This window comes from Paramisgurnus dabryanus, chromosome 23 (genome assembly GCF_030506205.2).
Source record: "Paramisgurnus dabryanus chromosome 23, PD_genome_1.1, whole genome shotgun sequence".
Taxonomy (NCBI): domain Eukaryota; kingdom Metazoa; phylum Chordata; class Actinopteri; order Cypriniformes; family Cobitidae; genus Paramisgurnus; species Paramisgurnus dabryanus.
Genome location: NC_133359.1, coordinates 13,607,117 through 13,631,260, shown reverse-complemented (window position 1 = coordinate 13,631,260; position 24,144 = coordinate 13,607,117). Strand labels below are relative to the sequence as shown.

The window sequence follows — 24,144 nt, the reverse complement described above, 5'->3', positions numbered from 1 at the left end:
GACTTCCAGTTAACAGTTTTCAGTTTACTCTTTCAAAGGTGTCTCAATAACATTTAAACATAAGATATGTAACATTATCATTACACATATTTAGAATGCATATTCTTTTGGTGGTAGTTAATAGTAAGTGTATGCCATGCACTTGAACAACGATAACAAGAAAGCCCAAAACATTTATATTCCCAATGGGATGGTAGATTACAAAAGATACCGCTGTGTCCTAGATGGATTTCAGGAGATGTCAAGAAAAGCCGAGCAATTGTGTTTTGATAGTGTGATCAGATGTACCGTGAGTTTTGAAAAGACTTTCTTCCAACCATCTATGTACCCTAAGAGAAGCTATCTGTGCTAAATCAGTAGGTGACCACAGTTCATGGCCCCCCTTTGGTGTAAATATATTTGTCCCCCGCTGGATGGTCAGAAAAGGTTATGAGCAAACACTAGTCATGCTTCTCAGGAGCTCACACTTATTTGAACACGTCGTCTCTTCCATTTCCTGGAGGAGGCATTGTGGGACGGCATGGGGAGAGTGACACCCCAGGAAGACATTGGATAATAGCAGGGTCTGACTCAGCGAAAAATAGCCAACTTTAGAAGAATAGAGCTTGTGGAGTTATTACCACCACAACTCCTAGAGGAAGCCAGTCTGCTCCCAGATGGTCTCAAAATACTTTAAGGATGTGTGCTTTGCACGTGTCCCATGGAATTGTACATTTAGGCACATTCAGGGTTAGATGCAGGGTTAAGGGGATTTTGTCAACATTCCTATCAACCAGCTAGCTTTTAGGTGAACGGTTAGAACGGTGAAAGGATTTCCCCAAACTACAGTAACTAAGGATGTTGATTAAGGAATATGGACCAATCAATGCCTTAAAACTTGTAGTCTAAAGGCCGAAGTATAGCCCATTTTTTACATATAGGGGTGATTCTCACGAAATCCAGATTTAGGTGTCCAGCATCAGAATTTTTAAAAAGCTCTTGAATCCATTTTCTTAACATATAAGATTAAGGTCTGAACTTACTATAACGATTATTTTTAGAGGATTTAAAAAATATTTCCTATAGACGGTTTCATCGGATGTACGTGATACACGTCTGGATCCGAACCTTACTTCCGGTTTTGTTTTGTTAATGGTCTGACTAGTTACTAAACTGATCTCTTGAACGAATGCCTTGTCGAAAATAACAAATGTTTTAGTTTCCTAGGTAATCTATGTGTTGTTTTTTTTTTGCTTGATATATAAATAAACTACGCTTAAAGTACTTTGTTGTTATTTATTCTTTTTGGAGTTTACCGGAAGTTATGTGCGGACCGCGACAGCCGCTTCTTTATGTTGTTACTGCTGAAACCGTCTATAGAATTACTTACATTTTCTAGATTATCATTATCAAAAATTATCATTTCCGCAACATGATATTACATTAAATAAATGCATTAACAAACTCATGTTTCGGTAATGAGAATTAAAAAGTTGTCTAGGAACTATGACGAACAAAATTTCAACTTTTATCTGGTTAGAAAAATAAGAACTGCTCACCTGGTAACCATCTTGAGTTTCACAGTCAATTATGTCCCTTCCAAAATTTTTTTTTTAAATGTTAGTTCCTTGAGGGCTTAAACAATGATTAAAAATTGTTGCGGAGGATGAGAAAATTGGTCTTGAACACATTTATATTCCTTATTATTGTCTCTTCATTTACCAATGATCACCAAATACCACATGTTTCTTTACTGTAAATGTTTATAGTATAACATGCACTGAAGCTTTTTATTTTTTAGATTTTTTAATTATAAATATTTCCATGTCAAAGAACCCAAATCCAGTCTTGGACACACTGCGGTAATGAAAATTTTCCCCTTAAATGTGAAAAAAAAATTTGGTTTGTATAATATCATTTGAAATCATTGATACTCTTACTTTGCATTTTTTTTTATCAAAATGTTTCATGACACCTCATAAATCTAATTTTGCGAGAATCACCCATACCCAAGGGTCCATGTACAGTGCGCATGACGTAATTGTCGTCATCAGAAGAGTGCGTGCGTACTGTATGATTACCGCCAGATTTTTGAAACCCACGTACATTGTACGCGTAGGTTGCGTATGCGCCTATAGCAGAATATAGTATGTAGCCCAGATGCATTGCATGTGCAACGCGTATGTGTCGAATGTACATGTATGAGTCAAATAAACTATACTTTGCATATGTTCGTGTACACAAAAATGTGACTGTTTTGACAACATATTTTAACTATTTTGCAAATCTCTTTCTTTCTCCATCTATTGCACCATCTTACCAGAAGTAGTCTTCACTTTTGGGTCATCAGCACTTATCTGAGAGGATTACATAGCCAGCGAAAAAGCAACAATGACAGCGTTTACACTTACAGGACATGCCCAGCACCCTTAGGAATCTGTGTTGTGCAATTCGGAGATCAGTGATGGGATATTAGTAGGTTTAAGTGACCTCCAAAAATAAATTTCCATCAATGTAGTTTTTTCTGTGCCACCATCCCTTAAGTTTAGATGTGAAGGATAACTTGCAAAATGTCTTCTAATGGATGTTTTTTCTTGTGGTCTACTTCATATCTTTTTGTGAGCCTCATGCTTTAATCATAACTGTGACAAATCATTAATTTTAAGTACGCTCTGGTTATAGAGCTGAGGGCGGTGAAAACGCATTACAAGGTTGAGAACAATTTTTCTGATTAAAGGCTTTTTTGTGCAGCTTTCAGTGAATAGATCGCCGCCCTTTCTTAAGCACCCTTCATGCTTCTCTTGCATCTTGAAGATGTCTTCCTCGGATAATGCTGTTCAGGCTCTAAGGCTTTAAGGATTTTCTGGCGTGGTTCCTCCACAGAAATAAAAGGACATGGTTTCATCTAAGCAAATACTACACAGACAATCGCAATACAGGATGTGCTGGCCGCAATACAACACATGCCATTGAAATGCTAAAGCCTGTGTATCTCAGAGAAACAGTGAAAGAAGAGATTTTTAGGTCATCCTTAATTGAATTTCCTGCCTGATGACAGAGTAATATAGAGACTAATAGCATTGTGCGTGCATCTCGTGTCATGGCTTGAAACGCTGGAGAAAAGCTCCGAGATAGATCGCTTACAGACACTGGATATATGAAAACCCTTCGTTCATTATGCCTTCACTTAATAACTTAATAAGCCTTCTCCATTGTGTCTTATGTATCTCGTGTTATGAGAATGGAATGAGCTTACGAGGGTTAATGCGACCATGTGGGGGGATTCGTTTCATTTGATTGAATGGAGCATACAGAGGATTGGCATTACAACATTTTTTGTGTAGTCGTTTTGAATTAGAACAAGCCGTTTTTGTTCGTTTGATTATTTTTATGATTTTGACATTATGTTTAACTTTAAATATATTAGATTAATGCAATATTCTTTTTACATGTGCATTTTTAAAAGTTACAGAGTTTGCAGTTATTCGCTTTATGATAATTTGAATGTTGTAATTATGTAAATATGTGTACATGTGTGTACAAAGATCAAGGATCAACAAGGAAATCTGACCTTTTTTATCAAGTCGTTTACATGGTCAGTGACATAAATTAGATTTTTGTTTATTAGGGTTGTAAGAAAATTTGAATAATAAAAAGCAATATCAATATTTTAAAGGAGACATATCATGAAAATCTGACTTTTTTCATGTTTAAATATAATTGGGTCCCCAGTGCTTCTGTCAACCTAGAAAATGTGTAAAAGATCAACCCAGTAACTTAGTTTTGGTAAACCATTCTTCGCAAGCATGTGAAAAATAGCTCATTGAACTTTGGCTCTCCTTGTGATGTCAGAAGGGGATAATACTGCCCCTTAATCTTCACTATCCAACCACGGCACTGCCATTTAGTGCAGAGATCAACTCATTTGCATTTAAAGGACACACCCAAAACTGCACATCTTTGCTCACACCTCCAAAGTGGCAATTTTAAAATGCTATGATAAATTATCTATATGGTATTTTGAGCTAGAACTTCACATACGTACTCTGGGGATATCAACAATTTATTTGACATCTTAAAAAAGTCTTACTAGATAATAAAAATCATACTAGATTTGTGGCAGCTCACCACATTTTTTTTGCTAGGGTTTGCATATGGTGGTGGTGTGTTCTCAATGATCGCTTTTTCCTAAAATTATATCTCTTATATTCCTAAAATATTAAATATCCCAATATATTACCCCGCTTTACAGTATCGCAATGTACCACAACATATTGCATCACAACCCATGCATTTTGATATATATCGCATCGCGAGATTATTGTCGATACACATCCCTGTTGTTTATTGAAGTAGTATTGCGAAATAGTGCGAAGTGTAAATATTTTCTCTTTATTTTACCTCACAACATCTTTGTTTTCAATGCTTTCAGAATCCTAAGCTAATTTTCTATTTAGCTAATTTAAAAATGTTGTCTCAGGCATTTGGATTCTGCTTTGAATTTATATACAGACTTTCGTGACCCAGCCTATGAAATCCATAAAGTTTTATGAACAAAGAATCAGAGTTTAATTTCACTTGATTATTGGGGCCTTAAGCCCGATTTATAGTCGTGCGTAAGGTCTACGCCGTAGGTTATCCGTAGCCTCTGCGTAGTCTGACGTGCACCTCCCGAAATTTGTAACAGCGCGTCAGTTCTACGTGGGCCGCAAGCACTGTGATTGGTCCACCGGAACCCCTCCAGTCAGGTAAAAAAATTGCGTCATTGGTATTTCAGTTTGCAACCATGAAAACATGGAAAACAAGATGGGCCAAATTGAGGAGTGATTTAACTCAAACTGCAACAAAAGTCGCTGTTTATTTACTTCCATTATTGCTGGTCTTCTCAAAACATAGTCAACAAGTTGCTGTTTCTTCATTTGTGGGTTAACTTGCCGAGCTGCTTCTTCATTGAAGGTCACGCTGCTACTGTGGTTACATCCGTGGATACTGCCTACCAGCGGTCTGCGCCTGTGTTTGCACGTCAACACGGACGGCGACGCGAAAGTATAAATGAAAACCGACGCGAAACCCTACGCACAACTATAACGAGCCCTTCACTCATTCATTATTAAAGATATCAAGGTTGTATTTTTGAAAAAAATGAGTCACAGGCTGGGTGACACATGTTGGAAAGTTAATATCACAGATTATCACAAACACCGGACCGGACACAGATACTGTCCCTTGCCATACAGATATGGTAGATTTGCACACACAAATCTACTTTGAGGTACCCTCATCCATTGGCAGTAACTGTAGACCAGAGGGAGTGAGACAGCTGCCCATGGTGGATGTGTGCCTCCCAGTTAGTGTGGAATCACACCCATGCCTCTTGTTTGGCCGGCTGAGGCTGCCTGGAGGGTGAAGTGTATTGTAAGTGTGACCACACTACATTGTTGCATGACTAATCTCGGCCCTCCATCTGCCACCGATGCCCCAGCGCAAGCACTTCTCGCTCCAGCATCAAGCACTGCCATATTGCAGCAGTCACAACATCTTGGCTTTCACGACCACTTTGCGAGAGCAGAAGCACCGGAGCGGACAGACTGCCTACTCGCCGCACAGCGAGGGATTATGGGCTGGTTACATGTGCATACATAACGAAACACTGAGATTTGTCAAGACATCCAAAACTGACATGGCTCGTGCAAATTTCATTGGTTTTGCATGGTGATGTGGCAGACCATGAGAGAACGTTTGGCTTGCTGATGCATGATGTACGCATCCATCCATTCATCTATCCATCCTTCTTCATCCATCCATCCATCTATCTGTCTATCAGTCTGTGAATTATCTTTCTCACTGAGTTTTTTACTTTTTGAAGTGTGAAGTGTCTGTCTGTGTATCTGTGTCTATCTATCCTTGAATGATCTTTCTCACTTTCCTACTCTTTGAAGTATGAAGTCCTATAAATTATAGAAAGGATGTGGTGTGATGAGGGCCATGTCTCTCGCTCCTCTCTCTCTTTGATTAAATCACACTTAGGCTCTCTTTAATCTTCTGCAGTCCAAACCACCATCCTGCTTTTGTTTATGTTAATTAAAAACTGATGCTGAATTTCTCAGATTTTTAAGATATTAGCATAATATGCAAGTATAGCATTCTGCTTTGATTGGCTGGGAAGAGTGAGTGAGTATCTGTATAAAAATCAACCCGTTCGCATCTGCATTTTTTATTATGCAAGCAAAACGTTACAATCCCCAAACCGGTCTCCTTAACAAAAACAATGGCCCTGATTTGAAGCAAAAAGTAGTGCAGCGAAGAGACAGATACAGCGTTCTGTAAATGTTTCCATGATGTGCATTAAGTGGAAAACTACAGATTGCATTGTAATTGTGGCCGAAGCCAAAAGCGCACACATGACTGTGCTGGAAGTCATTACAGTTGAGTTCATCTCTAAGTCAGGAAGATTATGTTCAAGAGCCAAACCATTTAGCAGTTTGCAGCATGCAAAATGTTTTATCACTCTCTCAGCAGTATCAGTGAGGTTTTGCAATGTCAGCATTGACTGCATAAAAACAGTTAGTTATCACTGCAGTGTTAGTGAGAGACCCACCCACCCAGTACACACACATTTATTCAGCTTTCTAAATGGGAACATGTCATTGACTTCTATTATGTTTATATATAACAAATTACATTAGCTGTATGTAATTCCCAAACTGAAATCTCCCAAAAAGGTAACAATGGGGATACGCTGACTAAATGTTTTCTTAACAGAATACATTTTATGTGTGCACTGTGCACCGTCTACTGTACAAACAACCCAATGCTCGGGTCAATGTAAAATAAATGGTCTAATTAAATTAGCAACTCATTATGTTTTTTTGCGGTCAAGTGTAAGTGCGCACTATACAAATAACTGGATTTGTACTGTGCATTTGAACTGCAGCAATAAAAATCTACACAATACTGCTTACAACCACAAAACCCTGTTTTGGGGGAATGTGCATTGCCTTCCTGCACCCCTGTAAATCCCATAATCCATCTTGAGATATGCCTGAGAGATAATTTAAAATGATCACCCACCTACGCTAAAAATTAAAACATGCTTGAAAATCATGATCTTTGAAAACCGACATGTGTCCAGAGTGTCCTTCATGGGCATTTCTACATATGAACTGTTGTAAAAGTAGGTTTATAGTGCTTACTAGCATTAAAAATAAATACAGATAGGATGTGTTAAAAAAAATTTAACACTTAAACTCTTCTAATGCAAACTCTTTGATTTTTTTTGTGAAATAACTTGTGCAAATTTGATCCTGATTAGGGTTGCAAAACTCAGGAATTTTGGAAATATTTCAAGTTAGAAATTTAAGGAGAGGAAATTATTTGTACATTTTGGGTAATTTATAGAATCACATACAAATATTTACTTCCTCGTAAGAGTATCATGATTTCGATTTTAAATCGATTTTAAAGGAACAGTATGTGGGATTGTGGCCAAAACTGGTACTGCAATCACACAACTGGTGGCCAATACACAACATGACAACATAAACATCAGTTGAGGGCTGCAACTCCACTTTTTAAATGACAATATCCTTGCCGGACCACTGTTGTCAGTGATATTAGTATTTGAAATGAAAATGATTTCTTAATGTCTAGTGACATATCAGGGCCATTTTATGATTAATTGATATACATTTCTTACATACTGTTCCTTTAAATCAAAATCGATCGAAATTAAGTCCTTTATAAAAGGGATAGTTCACTTTAAAATGAAAGTTCTGTCATCATTTACTTATCCTCTAAACCTGTATGAATTTCTTTTTTCTGATGAACACAAAAGAAGATATTTTGAGAAATGATGGTAAACACACAGCAGATAGTGACCATTGACTTCCATAGTAGGAATAAAAAAATATGATGGAATTTATTGGGTACCATCAACTGTGTCTTTACAATCATTTATAAAAATATTTTCTTCATCATTTATCACAATACTTCCAAAATATTTTAAGTCATTATAAGTCAATGGTCACTTACTTCTTTGTGTTTACCATCATTTCTCAAAATATCTTCTTCTGTGTTCATCAGAACAACATGAGGATGAGTAAATGATGATAGAATTTTCATTTTAAAGTGAACTATCCCTTTAACAACCCCCAACTTCGAATTAAAAAAATGAAATCGTCTATGCTGCCACGCTCTCATGTTACGTCCAGTTTTCCCAAGTGGGAAAAAAACACGTGTTGAGTGCTGTGAGTCAACCTCCTCTAATTTAGCTAGCTACAGCCAATCAAAGGATAGCATGGCAGATGCAAGAGACACCACGCGTGCTGCTCTTTACATGTGAAACAAAAAACAGCAAGCACCTCCCTGAAATGAGATCCGTTTAAGTTTCACAACAACTTGTTTCAGTTTCTTAAGCGTTATGAAAACAGCATTTAAACATGACTTATTGGGGTATAATCTCACAATCTGACGGTAATAAAAGCTTGTTTTGAGGTGCAAAGTATGGAATGTTCATCTGCAAGCAGGAAGTTTCGTTTTATCAGGTATGTGTGTGTACCATATTTTTCCACTGGCAGCACGACTAACATGGCATCTCCAGGTTCAAGGTCAGATATTATATATCATAAAAGGCATGGCATTTTTTTGTGCTTAAAAAAAAAGCGAGAATCGAATCGTGGCCTTAGAATCGAAAATGTAATCGAATGGAGGATTTGGAGAATCGTGACACCCCTACTTCCTCGATTCATCTCTCCTTGTGTCACAATTCCCATATATTCCAGTGTTATTCCCATGGAACCTTTCCAAAAATTCCAGATCCTAACTTTCAAACCCTTGTTTCTTTTTCATACAATATACAGCATTTCTTTTACTTATGAATTGAATTTCCAATGGGATGTCCTTAGATGGCCCCAAAGGGAATTCAGTTCTGGGGACAATTTTGTACCTAACCTATAGTTTATGTGTACAGGCAGTCATGCTGTGACACAAACACATACAGCTCATCTCTCCAACAACCTCTCTCTCTCTCTCTGTGTGTGTGTCTCTCTCTCTCTCTGTCTGTCTCACACCCACAATTAAACAAACTGTGAAGTGTAGCCTGCTCAAATTTGACAGGAAACACATGGTGGTACTTCCACAATAGGCAGCAGTGTTTTTACTGAGCATTTCCCCTGCACGCATGGTTGCCAGGCCAGACGAGACTTAAAATCACAGATTTTGTAATTAACAGTCATTTTCAATGGGTCTGTTTTTAGACTTTTTGTTTCATTTTTACGCCTCTTTAGTATATTTCAAAGTCGCTTGCACACATGTTAGATTTCATACTGCACTTGGATGTTTACACGAGCACTTGGCTGCACATGAAGGTGATTTTCTGCCAGATCTTTGCACTTTTTCCTCTGATTAGCAGTGTGGTGTTTATAAAGGGATTGTGATTAACCACAGATATTTCACAAGCAGTTCCCTTTAACTTTAAACGTTGTGGTCTTGCATTGCTGATGATAAAAGCGGTGACTTGGGGGAGCGTTACGTATGATTTGGCTTAATCACTCTCTGTTAAGTTGTGGGATGAAAATTTGTCATTCAGCAAATATCTGCCGCAACTGAACTCAATCATTGGCAGATCGTGAGCGTTCACTTGTAAGACAGCAGCTGGTTTGGTTTAAGTGCCACTCCTAAATGAGCTTGGCTTAAGCGTTTTCTTATTTCCTTCATTGGCTTTCAAACACGCTTTTATCTTTTAGCTGTCATATTATTGTTTGATGTTTTTATCTGATGAAAGAATATTTTTTTGGTATTTAATTTATTCAGCATCAATCGTTATTTTTCATTTCCTAAACCAAAGCAGATTTTTCCTGAGTCTGAAACGAAGAGGGATTTTTTTACACCATATTGTTTGCCACCACCGTGCTTTTGTTAAATACCAATGGAATGACCGAAGGGACATTTGTGAAAATGAGGCATTTCAATTACTGACTAATTACCTTTTCATTGCCATCAAAGTAAAATTACTGAACCTAAACATAAGAGCGTGATAAATAATGCTCGTTTACGAGAAAACATGTCAGACGCTCCTCATATACATATAAGGCAATATAGCACCAAAGTAATACAATTTTTTTTGGGGGGGGGTTATGTTGTCAGAGACTGTAACTATTCGTTTAACTTCCTTGGTTGATTCTTGCAGGTTAGCGTTCCCCAGGACCGGGCTCGGAGGTCCCAGCCTTTGTCATGGATCCCAGCAGTTGGAGTGGCAGCGAAAGTGCCGGGGAGGATATCGAAAGAATGAGCGACTCGGCCGATAAGCCAATGGACAATGACGCTGAGGGCGTATGGAGTCCTGATATTGAGCAGAGCTTTCAGGAGGCCTTGGCTATCTACCCACCCTGCGGCCGACGGAAAATCATCCTGTCCGATGAGGGGAAAATGTATGGTGAGTCCCAACTTTTCGATAAACTACGAAACGGTTGCCCTTAGGCTTTGTTTACATTGCAAGGAAATCCAATTTGTATTTCTAATCCGATTTATAGGACAGACTGTTCACAGTCATTTTGTAAGTAGTGAAATCGGATTTGTTTGTTCTGACCTTGCAGTGAATACATTATTTGTATACTTCGTATGGATCTGATTTTAAAAAATGCTGTTTTGCAGATCTTTCAACATCTAAGCACAATTTAAAAACAAACCAATTTCTCAACATCAATGTCACAATATTTTGACTTGGTGTGAGGTGTTTTGACTGCTGTTACCAGGGGTGTTTTGACTGCGTGTAATCGAGAGTCGGTTGTTGAATTTGGCGGGTAGAGTTATGATCAGAAGGTTCTCAGGGAAGCTGGTAGTTGTTTTTCGTCCTCGGGGTGAGACGGTGACTCTGTGAGGTCCGTTGGGCCTTTAAAACTGGTAAAACGGGACTCCGCTGGGCCAGACTGTCCTGGGTTCTGTTGTAAAGTCAGCGTGAACCATTAGTTAGGAGCAGATGGTCGTGCGGCTGACACCAGCTGCGCTCCCACTCCCCCTCAATTCCCCACAGCCGCCCCCACCTGAAATCTCGGCTGGGGTGATGTCATGGAAAGAGGGAATTTTGCTCTTCTTTCTCTCTTTGGATATTGAACATGCTCTTGGCCTTGCCTGGAATTATATCCAGGCTTCTTTATTAGATACAAATCAGTAAGCAAACAATCCTTACATCTGGATATGTGATGGAGAAAACCAGCATCTGATCTATGAGAAAACATGGAGAAAGTATAAATTATGGAATTTCATGGCTTTCTGAAAAACTTGTTTCTGATTGGTTAATCGCAGCATTCTGCATTCAGGTATTTTTGTGTTTTGTACAACAATGGTTTTTCTTTTTCTTATCTGTATAATGAACAGGTGTCTATGACACCTGCATGGTTATCAATAGGTGCATAGGAAAATGGCAATGCCCGAAATGAATCAGATCAGATGTATCAGTGATGGACTGTGCTAATTGACGTTTCTGTTTTTTGTATATTAAATTTGTGAATCCTGCATTTGTATGTTTAAATACATAAACAAAGGTCATGGGTACGAAACACTGATCAAAATCTTAAAAAGTGTGCAGGATTTTTTCTCTTTATTGTAGTATAATAAGGTTTTGTTTATGTTGTGTGTCCACTTATCGCAATTTCTATTTCTGAACCCTAACCCTAACCTGACTGTTAATTTCCACAACAAATCTTGCCTTGCATTAAAACTTCCTTTGAATTCTTTTGTAAAGTTAAATGAATGCGAAAACAGCGGCTTTCTCAAGAGACACCTGTTTGTTCCCATGGTCACAGTCATTTCTCATGAAGGTATTTTAAATAAATTGGCTGCTGTTCGTGGGGGGGTTTCTCTGGCGTACCTGTCACAATGGTGTCCATGTGACATTCCAGAGCCTAGCGTTTTTGCCGTCACCTTCGTTATTTCATTGTCCATAGCAATTATTTGCGATGCATGGGTCAAGGATGGGTTTTCTAAGAAACATTACAAGATCCGGGTCCTAGCTCTGCCGCAGCTAGCGGTGTGGTTAATTAGCAGCTATCTCTATGGCAACCGCCTTTCAACAAAACAATAAGTAGTTGTTTCTTGCCTCGTGACCCCTCTGATCTCATCTCACTGTTTACCTGAGGGACTTCTTCTCCTATTTATGGAGACGTTAAAGTTGGAGAGGAGCAAAATAGTTTACATTTGACTTTCCACTCATGGCTTACCAGTAATATTATAACCTTAAAGTCCCCATGAAATACTTTAATTTTTTTGCTTTTAGGATGTTAGCCTTAAAGGACCAGTTGAAATAAAATTAAAATGATCCCATATTTTACTAACATTAATGCTATCATAGGTGTATATGATCAGTCTTTTAAAGGGGACAGAGAATGAAAAACCATTTTTACCTTGTCTTTGTTGAATAATGGTAGTCTACCCGCATTCACAAACATACAAAAAGTGCTAGACATGCTAAACATCTCAGTCTCATAGAAATTCCTCTTTTGGAAATGTCAGCCAGAAAACGGCTCAATCTGAAAAACTGATGCTTATGACATCACAGGCATCTCACTGCCCCTCCACTTTAAAATAATTGGCTACATTTTTTGAGTGGCAGCAAAGTCAGCCAATCAGTAATGAGATTGCAAGTTAAGCCAATAGGGGGAGCCAAATAGGTGCAAAACCACTTGTTTAAAATCCCCCACCCTAATAGAGCTATCTGAGAGAGGTTTTTAGGAAGGCTTAAGGCATTACAGACCCAAACAAAAAAATTTTTTGTCTACATGTCACATCACAGTACAAGGATAAATACCCCGTTCAATCATTCTATGTCACCTTTAAGATTGTCGTGTCACTGCGCCGCCATATTTGCAAAAACAAGACTCAAGTAGAAGTGACCCTACCATAAATAATTAAAAAATCTATTCATCATTAGTAATATGTCTTGCTAAGGGCTTCATATGGACATCTTTAAAGGCGATTTTATCAATATTTGGCACCCTCAGATTCCATATTTTCAAATAGTTGTATCTTGGCCAAATATTGTCCTGTGCTAACAAACCACACATCATTGGAAAGCCAATTTATTCAGCTGATTTATAAACCTCAATTACAAAAAACTGACCCTTTCGAATGGTTTTGTGGTTCAAGGTCACATAAAGCAGTGGTTCTCAAACTTTTTTAGCGTGCGGTCTCCCTTGTGTACGGTGCATTCCTTCCCAGCCCCCCAAAAGAAAATTTATGACAAAAAACATAACATTTTAATTAAACAAAACATTAAAGTATACAAAGTAGTGCTGTTGGTTAGTAGTCTTATTGTTTTAGGTTTAATTACACAGAATTCATGATAAATTAATGTATTTTATAAAATGTCCTAAAACTGGGGCCCCCCTGGCACCATCTCACAGCCCCCCAGTTTGAGAACCACTGACATACAGTATATTACACATTTTAAGATGATCACTGCACACTCTTTATTGACAGAAAGGGCTTGGCTCCTCTTTTGCTAGCACTTAATTTTAGCAGCGAATGCACGCCTTAAGTAGATTTGACAGTCGCCCGCTGGGCTTGATGAAAACAAGATCTAATCACAGTGGTTTCACTTTTTGGGGGATATACTGTCATGACTTAACACAATTTCTGCTTGTTATTATTTCTTAACTGGTTTATATTTAAACATGTATCTTGAGAAATACATTTTACATTTGTGCATTTGGCAGACTTACAGTGCAAAGCTACACATTTTTATCAGCATGTGTGTTCACTATAATATACAATCTCACGACCTTCGCACTGCTAATGCAATGCTCTACCAATTCTGATCGGTCAGTCATAAACTGTATAAGGGTCAATCACGTTATTATTTTGTGTCCGTATGGTTCAATTAAATGTAAAAGGGTTAAAATTTTAAAATAAATTGGCAGATTACTTGCATACATTCTCTTTTTTGAGGACCAAGTCTAAAATTTCTGGTTTTATTTCATTTTGACAGAATATTTGGGGGATAATTTCAAAAATGTCAATGTGGTGTAACCGGTCTGTGTCAATTGGTGTAACTATTTTTTGTTAATAAAAATATAAATATATTCATAAAAATGTGGAATAAAATATAATCATCTAGTTTAGTGTAATATGATTTTTTACATACATTTTTACATCATTTGTCAAAGATTATTTAAAAAACAGAGCTGTTTTCAGCATATGTCAGGATAAATATTACAAAAACCCATTAAAATGTACATTTAGAAATAACTAATAAAATTACATTTTATTTTTTATTTTTTTAAGATTACACTTACATGCCATCATGATGGATAAAATATTTAATAATTCTCATTCTTTGCACAATTGGCGGTTACACCATTTGACATTTTCAGGTCCATTCAGTCTTAACTTTCATAAAAATGATGCAAATGTAATTTTTTACTGCATAACATTAACATAAATACACTGTGCATTGAAATAAACCAGATGCATGCTTTTAAAACAAGTTTTTTTAAAAGATTTTTGAATTTCCCATCTTGCTAAACAATTTTTGTCACTGACCCCTAATTGATAGGTGACAGCCAACCCATTTCCTGCATATCTGTGCTAGTTTCATCAGTTTTTTTACCATCAAATAATTTCAATTCAAGTTTGTATTTCACATAATTTTTTTAGTAACTAGCACAGTGTTGACATTGAGCACACCATGTCATTATTTCGCAATAATTACTGACTGTACATTTTCCCTTACATACATAGAAATGCCAGACTGGTTCAGGGGCAAGCTGTATTCAGGCAGTCATGGGCTTTGTGAACATAATGTGTGCCTCGAAGGATAGGAAATGCTGTGTGTGTTTCACAATAGGATAACAGACCCAAGACTGTAGTGCCAGCTTGGACCTTAGGGGAAACTAAAGGTTATGGAAGTTAAGAGTCATTTCGTGCTTACCCGCTGGATATCTAGCATGCTGTATAGAGTCAAGACGAGCCTGCACTCTTTTTATTCATGTTAAAATACTTTTTCCTATGTTAGTGTTATATGCAAAGACAGTTGTAAGCCTCAACTGGTAGAGCATGGTGTTAGCAACACAAAGATCATGGGTTTGAGTCTCATTAAATACACATAATAATCAAATGTATATTTTAAACCCTTTAAAAACTTGAAATGACAAACCAACACATCACCCAATGGGTTGTTGTTTAGGGTCACATAAAAAATCTCAAACTTCCTGAATGTGGTTTAGCGAAGGATGGTTTTCAGTGTAAATAGTAGTTTGGTAAAAAAAAATGAAAGACAGGTGGTTTCAAAAAAGTGTTTGTAAAATTGCTTTTGTGTTGAGGGTTGTATTGTTGCTCCAGAGGAGGTCGTTGGATGTGGGGCGCTTACCTTTCAGAGTCTACTGAATCAGCTATGTATATTCCCGCTTTAAAGCCTGCGTTCTGCTTCTTTTGTGTTGCATAAAATTGGGCCGCTTTGTGGACGACTTTTTTGTTCACTTTCTTTCCCGGAGGTACAAAGTTTAATCATGTCTCTCTAGAGATGGCTTGTGAATTTGAAGAAGGGTTTTTCGACGGACGCCCAGAAGACTGGACGGATCTGAGAAATGAGTGCCATCTGAACCGCATTAATGTTCTCATTTGGCCCTGATAGGTGTGAGGGACATGTATGTTACCTCATCGAGAGCCAGTTAGGAGACGGGTCACAGCATGCACCATCCTCACACCTCTTAACTGTTTGAGATGGATGGGTGATTGAAACAGACATTGATATCATGTTACATAGAGTAATTTAATCCGCTTTATATAAGCTTTTGTGGTTGCTTTTGAAAAGTAATTTTTCCTTATAAGTGTTTTTTATGTATTTTATGCTCTAAATACAGTAAACATCAGTATTACATTAACCGGCTAATTAAATTTTTTTAGTGTTACTTATACTGTTGTTCATGGTCCCCAAACCATATTTAGGCACCAAAATATCATGGATACTCGTGAATGTGCCATAAACATACCATCCGGCAACATCCTTCACTGTACGACAAAATGGTCAAAAATAGTCCATAGCGGTCACTGGAACTTTTTAAAGGTCCTAACATGTACCTCTAAGGTACCAAATATTAACTTTTTAGTTATAAAGGCATACTTTTTGAAAGGGAACCATTCCAGTGACAGCTAGGGACCATTATTGACCATTTATTTTTTGTCAGTGTAGCAACCACCCAGAATAAGGTGACCAGATTTTTAAAACTAAAAAAAGGGGAGATTTCATAGTTCAATGATCAAAATATCATTGAAATCTTATATTTAAATAAAAAAACAGGACAAATCTGTATTTTTTTATTGTGGGTTTGCGGAGGACACACCAGAAAAAAACGTAATGCTGCGTAGAAACCATCATACAATTGATCTTACGATCATTTATCAAAAATGCGTATGTGTGATTATGGCTGTCACAATGATTAAATAATAATCTCATCGCCATTGTTTGACCTCATCGCAATAATTTCAGATCACCGCAATGATTGCACATCTTTAAAAAAACACTAGGGTGGGCTGCAGCACGTGTATAATTGAGACTGTATCAGATGGCGCTCCTTAAAGGGATAGTTCGGCCAAAAATGATATTAAACCCACGATTAACTCACCCCCAAGCTGTCCATCGTTTTTCAGACAAACACATTTTCTGATATTTTAGAAAATGTTTTAGATCTTTTAGTTGATTAAATGTAATGTTACAGGGTCCACGACCTTCAAGTCCAAAAAAAGTGCGTCCATCCTTCACAAATTAAATCCAAACGGCTCCAGGATGATAAACAAAGGTCTTCTGAGGGTAATCCGCACGGTGTTGTTGTAGAAATATCCATATTTAAAACTTTATTAACGTAAATAACTACCTTCCGGTAGCGCCGCCATCTTAGTCGCGTCCACATTCAGGATGAGAGCTTATGCAGCCTATGGAGGCTACTCTGCTGCTGCTCTGTGCCCCCGCCCTCCGAATTTATCATACGTCACTAAGAAAAGTGCGTACACTACCCTAATACTCTCTCTTGAATACAGAGGAGTCTAAGATGGCGGTGCTACCGGAAGGTAATTATTTTCTTTAATAAAGTTTTAAATATGGATATTTCTACAACAACACTGCGTGGATTACCCTCAGAAGACCTTTGTTTATCATCCTGGAGCCGTTTGGATTTAATTTGTTAAGGATGGACGCACTTTTTTTGGACTTGAAGGTCGTGGACCCCGTAACATTACATATAATCAAATGAAAGATCTAAAACATTTTCTAAAATATCCGAAAATGTGTTTGTCTGAAAAACGATGGACATATGCAACTCGGACAGCTTGGGGGTGAGTAAATCATGGGTTTAATATCATTTTTGGACGAACTATCCCTTTAACTGACAGTGTAACGCGAATTTTCAGTTTTTGAAAGATATCTATTAAATAATTACTTTTAAATATGTGTTTTGGGTAATAATATTTACTGCCAGAAGATTTAATTTACATAATCACAATGTGTGAACATTATTTCATGAACAAAAAGTTTATGATAATTAAATGTCAAAACAATAAAACAATAAACCGTCATAGTCGTCACAATTAATTAGACATTTAACCGTTAGCCAAATTTCATAATCATGACAAAACCGAAAGTACGCTCAGAAAAAGGACGTACCCCTTCCTTTCAGATGTGAAATCTATAAATCGCAAATGATCTTGAACTTGAACTTTAGAACACCGCAGCAACCACATATAAACACCCTAGCATTGTGGCAGCATTAACATGGTCTAACATTGGCTGTACATTTTCTAGTTAGCAGTGCATGCAGCAAGACATATTTTTTAAATTCCCCATTAATCCAAGATCTCAAGAAAAACATTGTAATTAAAACCATCAGACTTTAAAGTCGAACCCTGGCAAACAGACAGCTCTCTGATCATAAAAGTATGCGCAAGGTAACTTTATCAAGCTGAACGAAATGAGGTAGAAAGCAAGAGCGGGGTCATTTGGGGCTGTGTGTGATTTTCTGTAGACTGGTGTGATGTTTCCAGCCGGCGCACCATGTTAGGACACAGTCAGACAAGCACACTTGTACTCGCGTGCATGTCCGCGCACACACACACAGGAAGCATGCTTAATTGCTCCCATTAAAGAAAAGAGCTCCAAACCAATTCCTTCCATGCTGTGTTTCCAGTTTGGCTTCTCTATTGGAGGAAGAGAAGCAAAGCTTTCAGCTTTCTGGAGGCCTTTTGGTACTGGACCATTGTAGATGCTTTTAGGGCTTTTAATGTAAAACATACTGCAGTGGGCTGTGACTCCAAACTAGAGACAGCAGATTACGGGCTGTAAAAACAACAGCGGTTTATAGTTTACACTTTTATTAAACAGCTAGGAGTTTATATTTACATTTATGCATTTGGCAGACACTTTCATCCATTTAGGGTATACATAATATCATGCTGGGAATTAAACCCTTTGAACCTTTGTGTTGTTAACGCAATGCTCTACACTGTCAGAAAAAAAATCTAAATATTTACCCCATCTGTCACTGTGGTTGCGCTGTACCCTTTCAAAAAGTACAGCTTTTTATTTAAAGAGTTGATATAATTACCTCAAAGTTACATATTAGTATCTCAAAGGTACATATTACCAAATGTATACATATCTGTACCGAATGATACATATATTAGGACCTTTTTAATGTATACAGCCTCAGTGATAGATCTTTATATATTTTGACCATTTTTTTCTAACAGTGTAGCAATTGAGCTACAGGTGGTTGACATGAAACAGCATTTGCAACCATAATGATATTTAAGCACTGATAATTTATTGGATTTTGGAAAAGCTGAAGGTGTCCTACTGTATGCACTTAGAAAAATGCTGGGTTTTTAATCTATGCTGCATAAATATTGGACAGAACTCACACCAGTAAAAACCCAGCATTGAGTTATTTTTAACCCAGCTTCCAATATTTTTCCAGCATGGGTTAAAAACAACCCAGTAATTTTTAGTGGGTCAGAGTAACATTACATCATCAGATTAAAGGAATAGTTCACCCAAAAATTAAAATTCTGTATTATAATTAAAATTCTTATATATTATTCAAAATGTTTATATGACTATATTTTCTGTGGAACATAAAAAGATATTTTGAGAAAAGCCTTTTGTGTCCATACAATGGATGTCAATGGTGTCCAATGAAGTTTGGTTGCCAATGTTCTTGAAAACATCATCTTTTGTATTCTGTTTGAGAAAGTTGAGTAAATTATCAAATAGTTTCTCTTCCATTGACCTTTAACAACCCGAAGGTTTCCATATACATTTTTGCCTACTTTTAAAGGAAAACACCACAGTTTTTCTATATTTTACTATGTTCTTACCTCAACTTAGATGAATTAATACATATCTATCTTTTTTTAATGCATGCACTTAATCTTTGTACAGCGCGTCATAAATGTGTTAGCATTTAGCCTAGCCCCATTCATTCCTTAGGATCCAAACAGGGCTAAATTTAGAAGCCACCAAACACTTCCATGTTTTCCCTATTTAAAGACTGAAAAAAGATAAGTATGCATTAATTTGTCTAAGTTAAGGAAAGAACATAGTAAAATAAAATTAAAAAAATGGTGGTTTTCCTTAAAACAAACATCCATTAAGAATTTAAAACTTAGAAAGCATCTTTTGTGATTTTGTTTGTACTATATTTCTTTCTAAAAATGCCATTTGCTCTCATTATTTGTTAAATAACAAACAAATGAAAGCATTTTAAGTGTGGCTGAAGTGTCAAAGCACTTGTCAGGGTCACCGTATGCTTGACTTTCCTCTCAGATTTGGTTTCACTAAATAATCATGGCAGTTTTGGCGGGATGAGGGTTATGGGGAGGGGTTGTTGGTGGGGTGTCCACTGGAAAAGAAAAGACTTTCCGTCACGGTCTCTTGCCATCTGGCCTTGAATTTTCCCTCAGACCCTCCCTCTAAAAAATGGGTTGCGGATGGAGGGGTGTCATCGAGTTACGGGCTCTACCCGTCACAGCGGACAGCTGGCTAACTCTAATCAGATGCTAGCAGGCATGTGTGTGCATATAAGCGTGTGTATGTGTGTGTGTGAATGGCTTTATCTGGCAGGAAAAAAACTGGCCGCACCCCTCGATCCTGCTCTCAGGGAAACACCTGCATTGATCATATCGGTCTAAGCTCCCTCAATCCCAGAAAGGGGATTGTTCAGATCACCATCTGCTTTTGGAGGCTGACCTTTACTTATAACCATATGGCATTTTGTTGTTTCTTATCGTGAGTGGTTGTATGGTAAATCAGGTGGATTATTATTACTCTGGTAGTGTGATTCAGTCAAAGCAGAATACTTCAGAAATTTAGTAGATCAAAATCATAAACGTTGTGCATCTGGAACAGCAAGTTTATAGCTTTCAGGGCACCACAGAAATTGGGCATTAAGGGTGGAGTAAAGATTTTTTGGGGGTAGTATTGTTTAAGTTATAATAATATCCCTGCTGAAAACGCCCAGACCACAATGAATTTTAAAGGCTTTAAACTAGTTTATATTGGTGGACCAACACAGCCATGAAGTTCACCAGCACAAAATAATTGGCAACCAAGATGATCTTTCTAATGTACATTGGAAGCCTGGTAGTTTTTGCATTAAAATAAATTAAAATGAAGCTGTGGGTATAATTTTTGTGGCCTTGATATCTCTATTTTACTTTTCTTTTATATGAATATAAGCCAACCCTGCAACAGGTTATGTTCTTTCATGTATGCATCTCTCAGATGCTTTTATCCTAAAAGATTTATGGTACATTAAAGGTACAGTTCCCTGGGAATCGAACTCATGATTTTCCCAGGTTGAGCTACAGGGATTCATTGTTCGGTGTATGTTTTTATGAAGGCCATTAAAAATCAAAACTGTGCAGCATAATTTTGGGCACTGAGTTTATGATCCTCATTCCTGAGTTGTAGACCTCCTACAGAAAATATCTTCGTATTGTTAAATTAGGCCATTGTGAATCACCCCTATACTCATCCATCAGGCCTGGCAGGGCAGCACAGTCATTGTCCCAAAAATGTGGGGTTTCTGCCCACCCGTCACTATTACAGCCTAAAGCCGACACCCTGATACTTGTGAGCCATCTGAAGGCAAGAACAGAAACTCAGTCTGTCTGTCTGTGTCTATCTATCCATCTATCCATCTATCCATCTATCTATCTATCTATCTATCTATCTATCTATCTATCTATCTATCTATCTATCTATCTATCTATCGTACTGTGCAAAAGTCTTAGGTCACCATGCCAGAATTAGATTTGTTGTTTTTGCAATGTTATAGTGATCATATATAATTATTTCTCAGTCTCTTTAATAAAATACATCCAGAAAATACAGGAAATGTGTATAAAGTATTAAAAACTGTATAAAAATTTAAACTGATGTGTCAAGATTTTAGGGTAAACTCCCCTTCCACTTGAGCAATAGTAGGAAACTGCAGGATCTCTTACTGTGCGTTCACACCAGACGCGGTAGTGGCGGCAAAAACGCGCTAGTCGCGCGTAGTTGGGCGCTTGAACATTTTAGTTTACTTGCTTCATATTCTAGTCATTTGAGACATTCACACATAAATTTGCGTCATGGGAGGGGCTTATGAAAAAGTACAAAGATGTCTCGTGTTGCGATGATGTCCTACATTGATGTTTTGTTTTTCTGCCTCCGCTCGCTTCCTGTAATCACGTCACTGCTAGAGCAAGCTCCTGATTGGTTAACATGGTGAGAAAATCTGCCAAAGTTCAGATTTTTTAACTCGTGGATCACACGACAATGCTCAATTCGCGCGAAACGCGACATCCGTGCCTCGCCATTCGCGCCTGTGCATTGACTTAACATGTAAATCACTCGCTTTTGACGCCTCTTCCACGTCTGGTGTGATTGCACCAATACACCTAAATAAAAAAAATCCTAATTTCTCATTTTAAATATTCTGCTCAAAAACGCTGAAGATGTGTTTAAACACCGACGATGCCTAAGACAGACATTTAGTCCTGATTTTTTTTTTACATATTTCCTGTATTTTCTGTTTGTATCTTAATAAAATAGATTGAAAAACTTGAAAAGATTGGAAAACATTAAAACTTCTAAAACAAGAAGTTGGTGGTGGTGGCCTAAGATTTTTGCACAGTATCTATCTGTCTGTCTGTCTGTCTGTCTGTCTATCTATCTATCTATCTGTCTAGCTGTCTATCTATGCATCTATCTATCTATCTATCTATCTGTCTGTCTGTCTGTCTCTCTGTTTCTCTGTCTGTCTGTCTGTCTGTCTGTCTGTCTGTCTGTCTATGCATCTGTCTGTCTGTCTGTCTGTCTGTCTGTCTGTCTATCTATCTATCTATCTATCTAAAATTACTCTTGTTTTTCCCTGTTTTAAACACAGTAGTTAATGTTGTACAGCGTTGTGTTGCATCTGTGGTTATGCTTAGCTCGAATAAATGACAAGGTCTCTTAGAAAGGCCACTGAAATGGCGCCAAAAATAGTACCGGCCACAAGGATTTGTGTATGGGAAAGCATTGACCCACATAGTGAAAACCCTATTCAAACATTCTCAAAATGAAGACCTGAGTTATCCTAAAACAAGATGCTCAAGAAGCAAAAAGGTTTGTAATATAATGCTGCTAAACACTTGTGACATTGATGTGCTCTCAGTTAACCCACATAAACATTGATGATAGATCAAATTTGAATGTCACAGCCTTTCATGTCAGCGGTGATCAAACGTGATTAGTATTTTGAGTCTGAAGTCGGAAATGATTGACAAGCCTCAATCTTCTTGCATTACGCATACAGTTATGCGTTTGGCAGATGCTTTTATCCAAAGTGACTTTTAATAAAGCACCTGATCTCAGTACATTAGCTGATATTCTTATTTGATTACCTTTAATGGCTTCTGTGCCATGACAGCATCCACCAGCATAACGTCGGTACTTTAAAGGAATGGGGTTGACCCTAAAGGCCTCCACCTCACTGGGTTCTTCCATAGCAAACTTTAAGGTCAGTTTTCAGGCCAGTTCACTTAACCACATTCTGTACTGTTTGTATTCTGTAATTCACTTTGTAAGAGTTCTTCATCCCTTGTGTTTGCTTTTAAGATTATTTCAGTCATGTGCTTTTAATGGTCCAGTGTTGAGTCATCACCAAACTCGGACAGATACTCGAAGAGATATGTGTTTAGAGTTAAACGTTGCCTGACATCGCTTAGTCATCAGAACACTATAATGTATCCCTGTTATTAGTGTGTATATTGACATTGCTTAGAGATGTTTTAAATTTATCTTATAGACAAAAATTTAAGATAACGTACTACTACATCTTTACATTTTTTCATGACTTTGAAATGTGTCATTTGAGCCAAATAATGAAGGAAAGAAACCACTTAAAGCTCAGAAAAGATGTGAACTTTAATGTTTAAAGGGGGCATATCATGAAAAGCTGACTTTTTCCATGTTTAAGTGCTATAATTGGGTCCGCAGTGCTTCTTTCAACTTAGTAAATGTGATAAATATCAACCCAGTACCTAATTTTGGTAAACTATTCTCTGCAAGCATGTGAAAAAATAGGTCATTCAGATTTGGCTCCCCTTGTGATGTCAGAAGGGGATAATACTGTCCCTTAATCTGCACTATCCAATCACGGCACTGCAATTTAGTGCTGAGATCAGCTCATTTGCATTTAAAAGGACCTACAAAGTGGAAATTTTAACATGTTGTAATAAATTATCTATATGGTATTTTGAGCTAAAACTTCACATACGTACTCGGGGACACCAAAGACATCTAACATCGTACGCACGCACTCTTCATTTGACGAAAATTTTGTTACGCACTGCACTCGGGTTCGCGTAAAAATTGACCATACTTTCGCCTTAAGGGTGCGTCCGCACTAGAGCTTAAGCATGCGGATATGTTTCGGACGTTGCTGCGAATATGGGCGGGAAATGCTTCGTCCATCTTTGCTTTTAAGTAGAAAGAGGTCACGCCGCGACATATCTATTATCTACTGATCAAGTCTTCACGTGATATGAATACGCATGTCAGAGTTCACCAGGTACGAAGCGAAATGCCGAACATCTTCGCACAAGCATGCGTATTAATGGAAGTCAATGGAACGAAAAGTGTAGCGTGACCAC

At 37.6% G+C, this 24,144-nt stretch overlaps 1 protein-coding gene across 1 annotated transcript in view; it reads left to right on the top strand.

Moving 5' to 3' along the window:
* Nucleotides 1-24,144, top strand: part of tead1a (TEA domain family member 1a) — a 46,110-nt gene that overhangs the window by 6,000 nt on the left and 15,966 nt on the right. The window contains exon 3 of the mRNA XM_065273539.2: nt 10,166-10,411. Coding sequence (XP_065129611.1) covers nt 10,210-10,411 — 202 coding nt within the window. The 5' untranslated portion in view covers nt 10,166-10,209. The remainder of the gene's footprint in view (nt 1-10,165; nt 10,412-24,144) is intronic.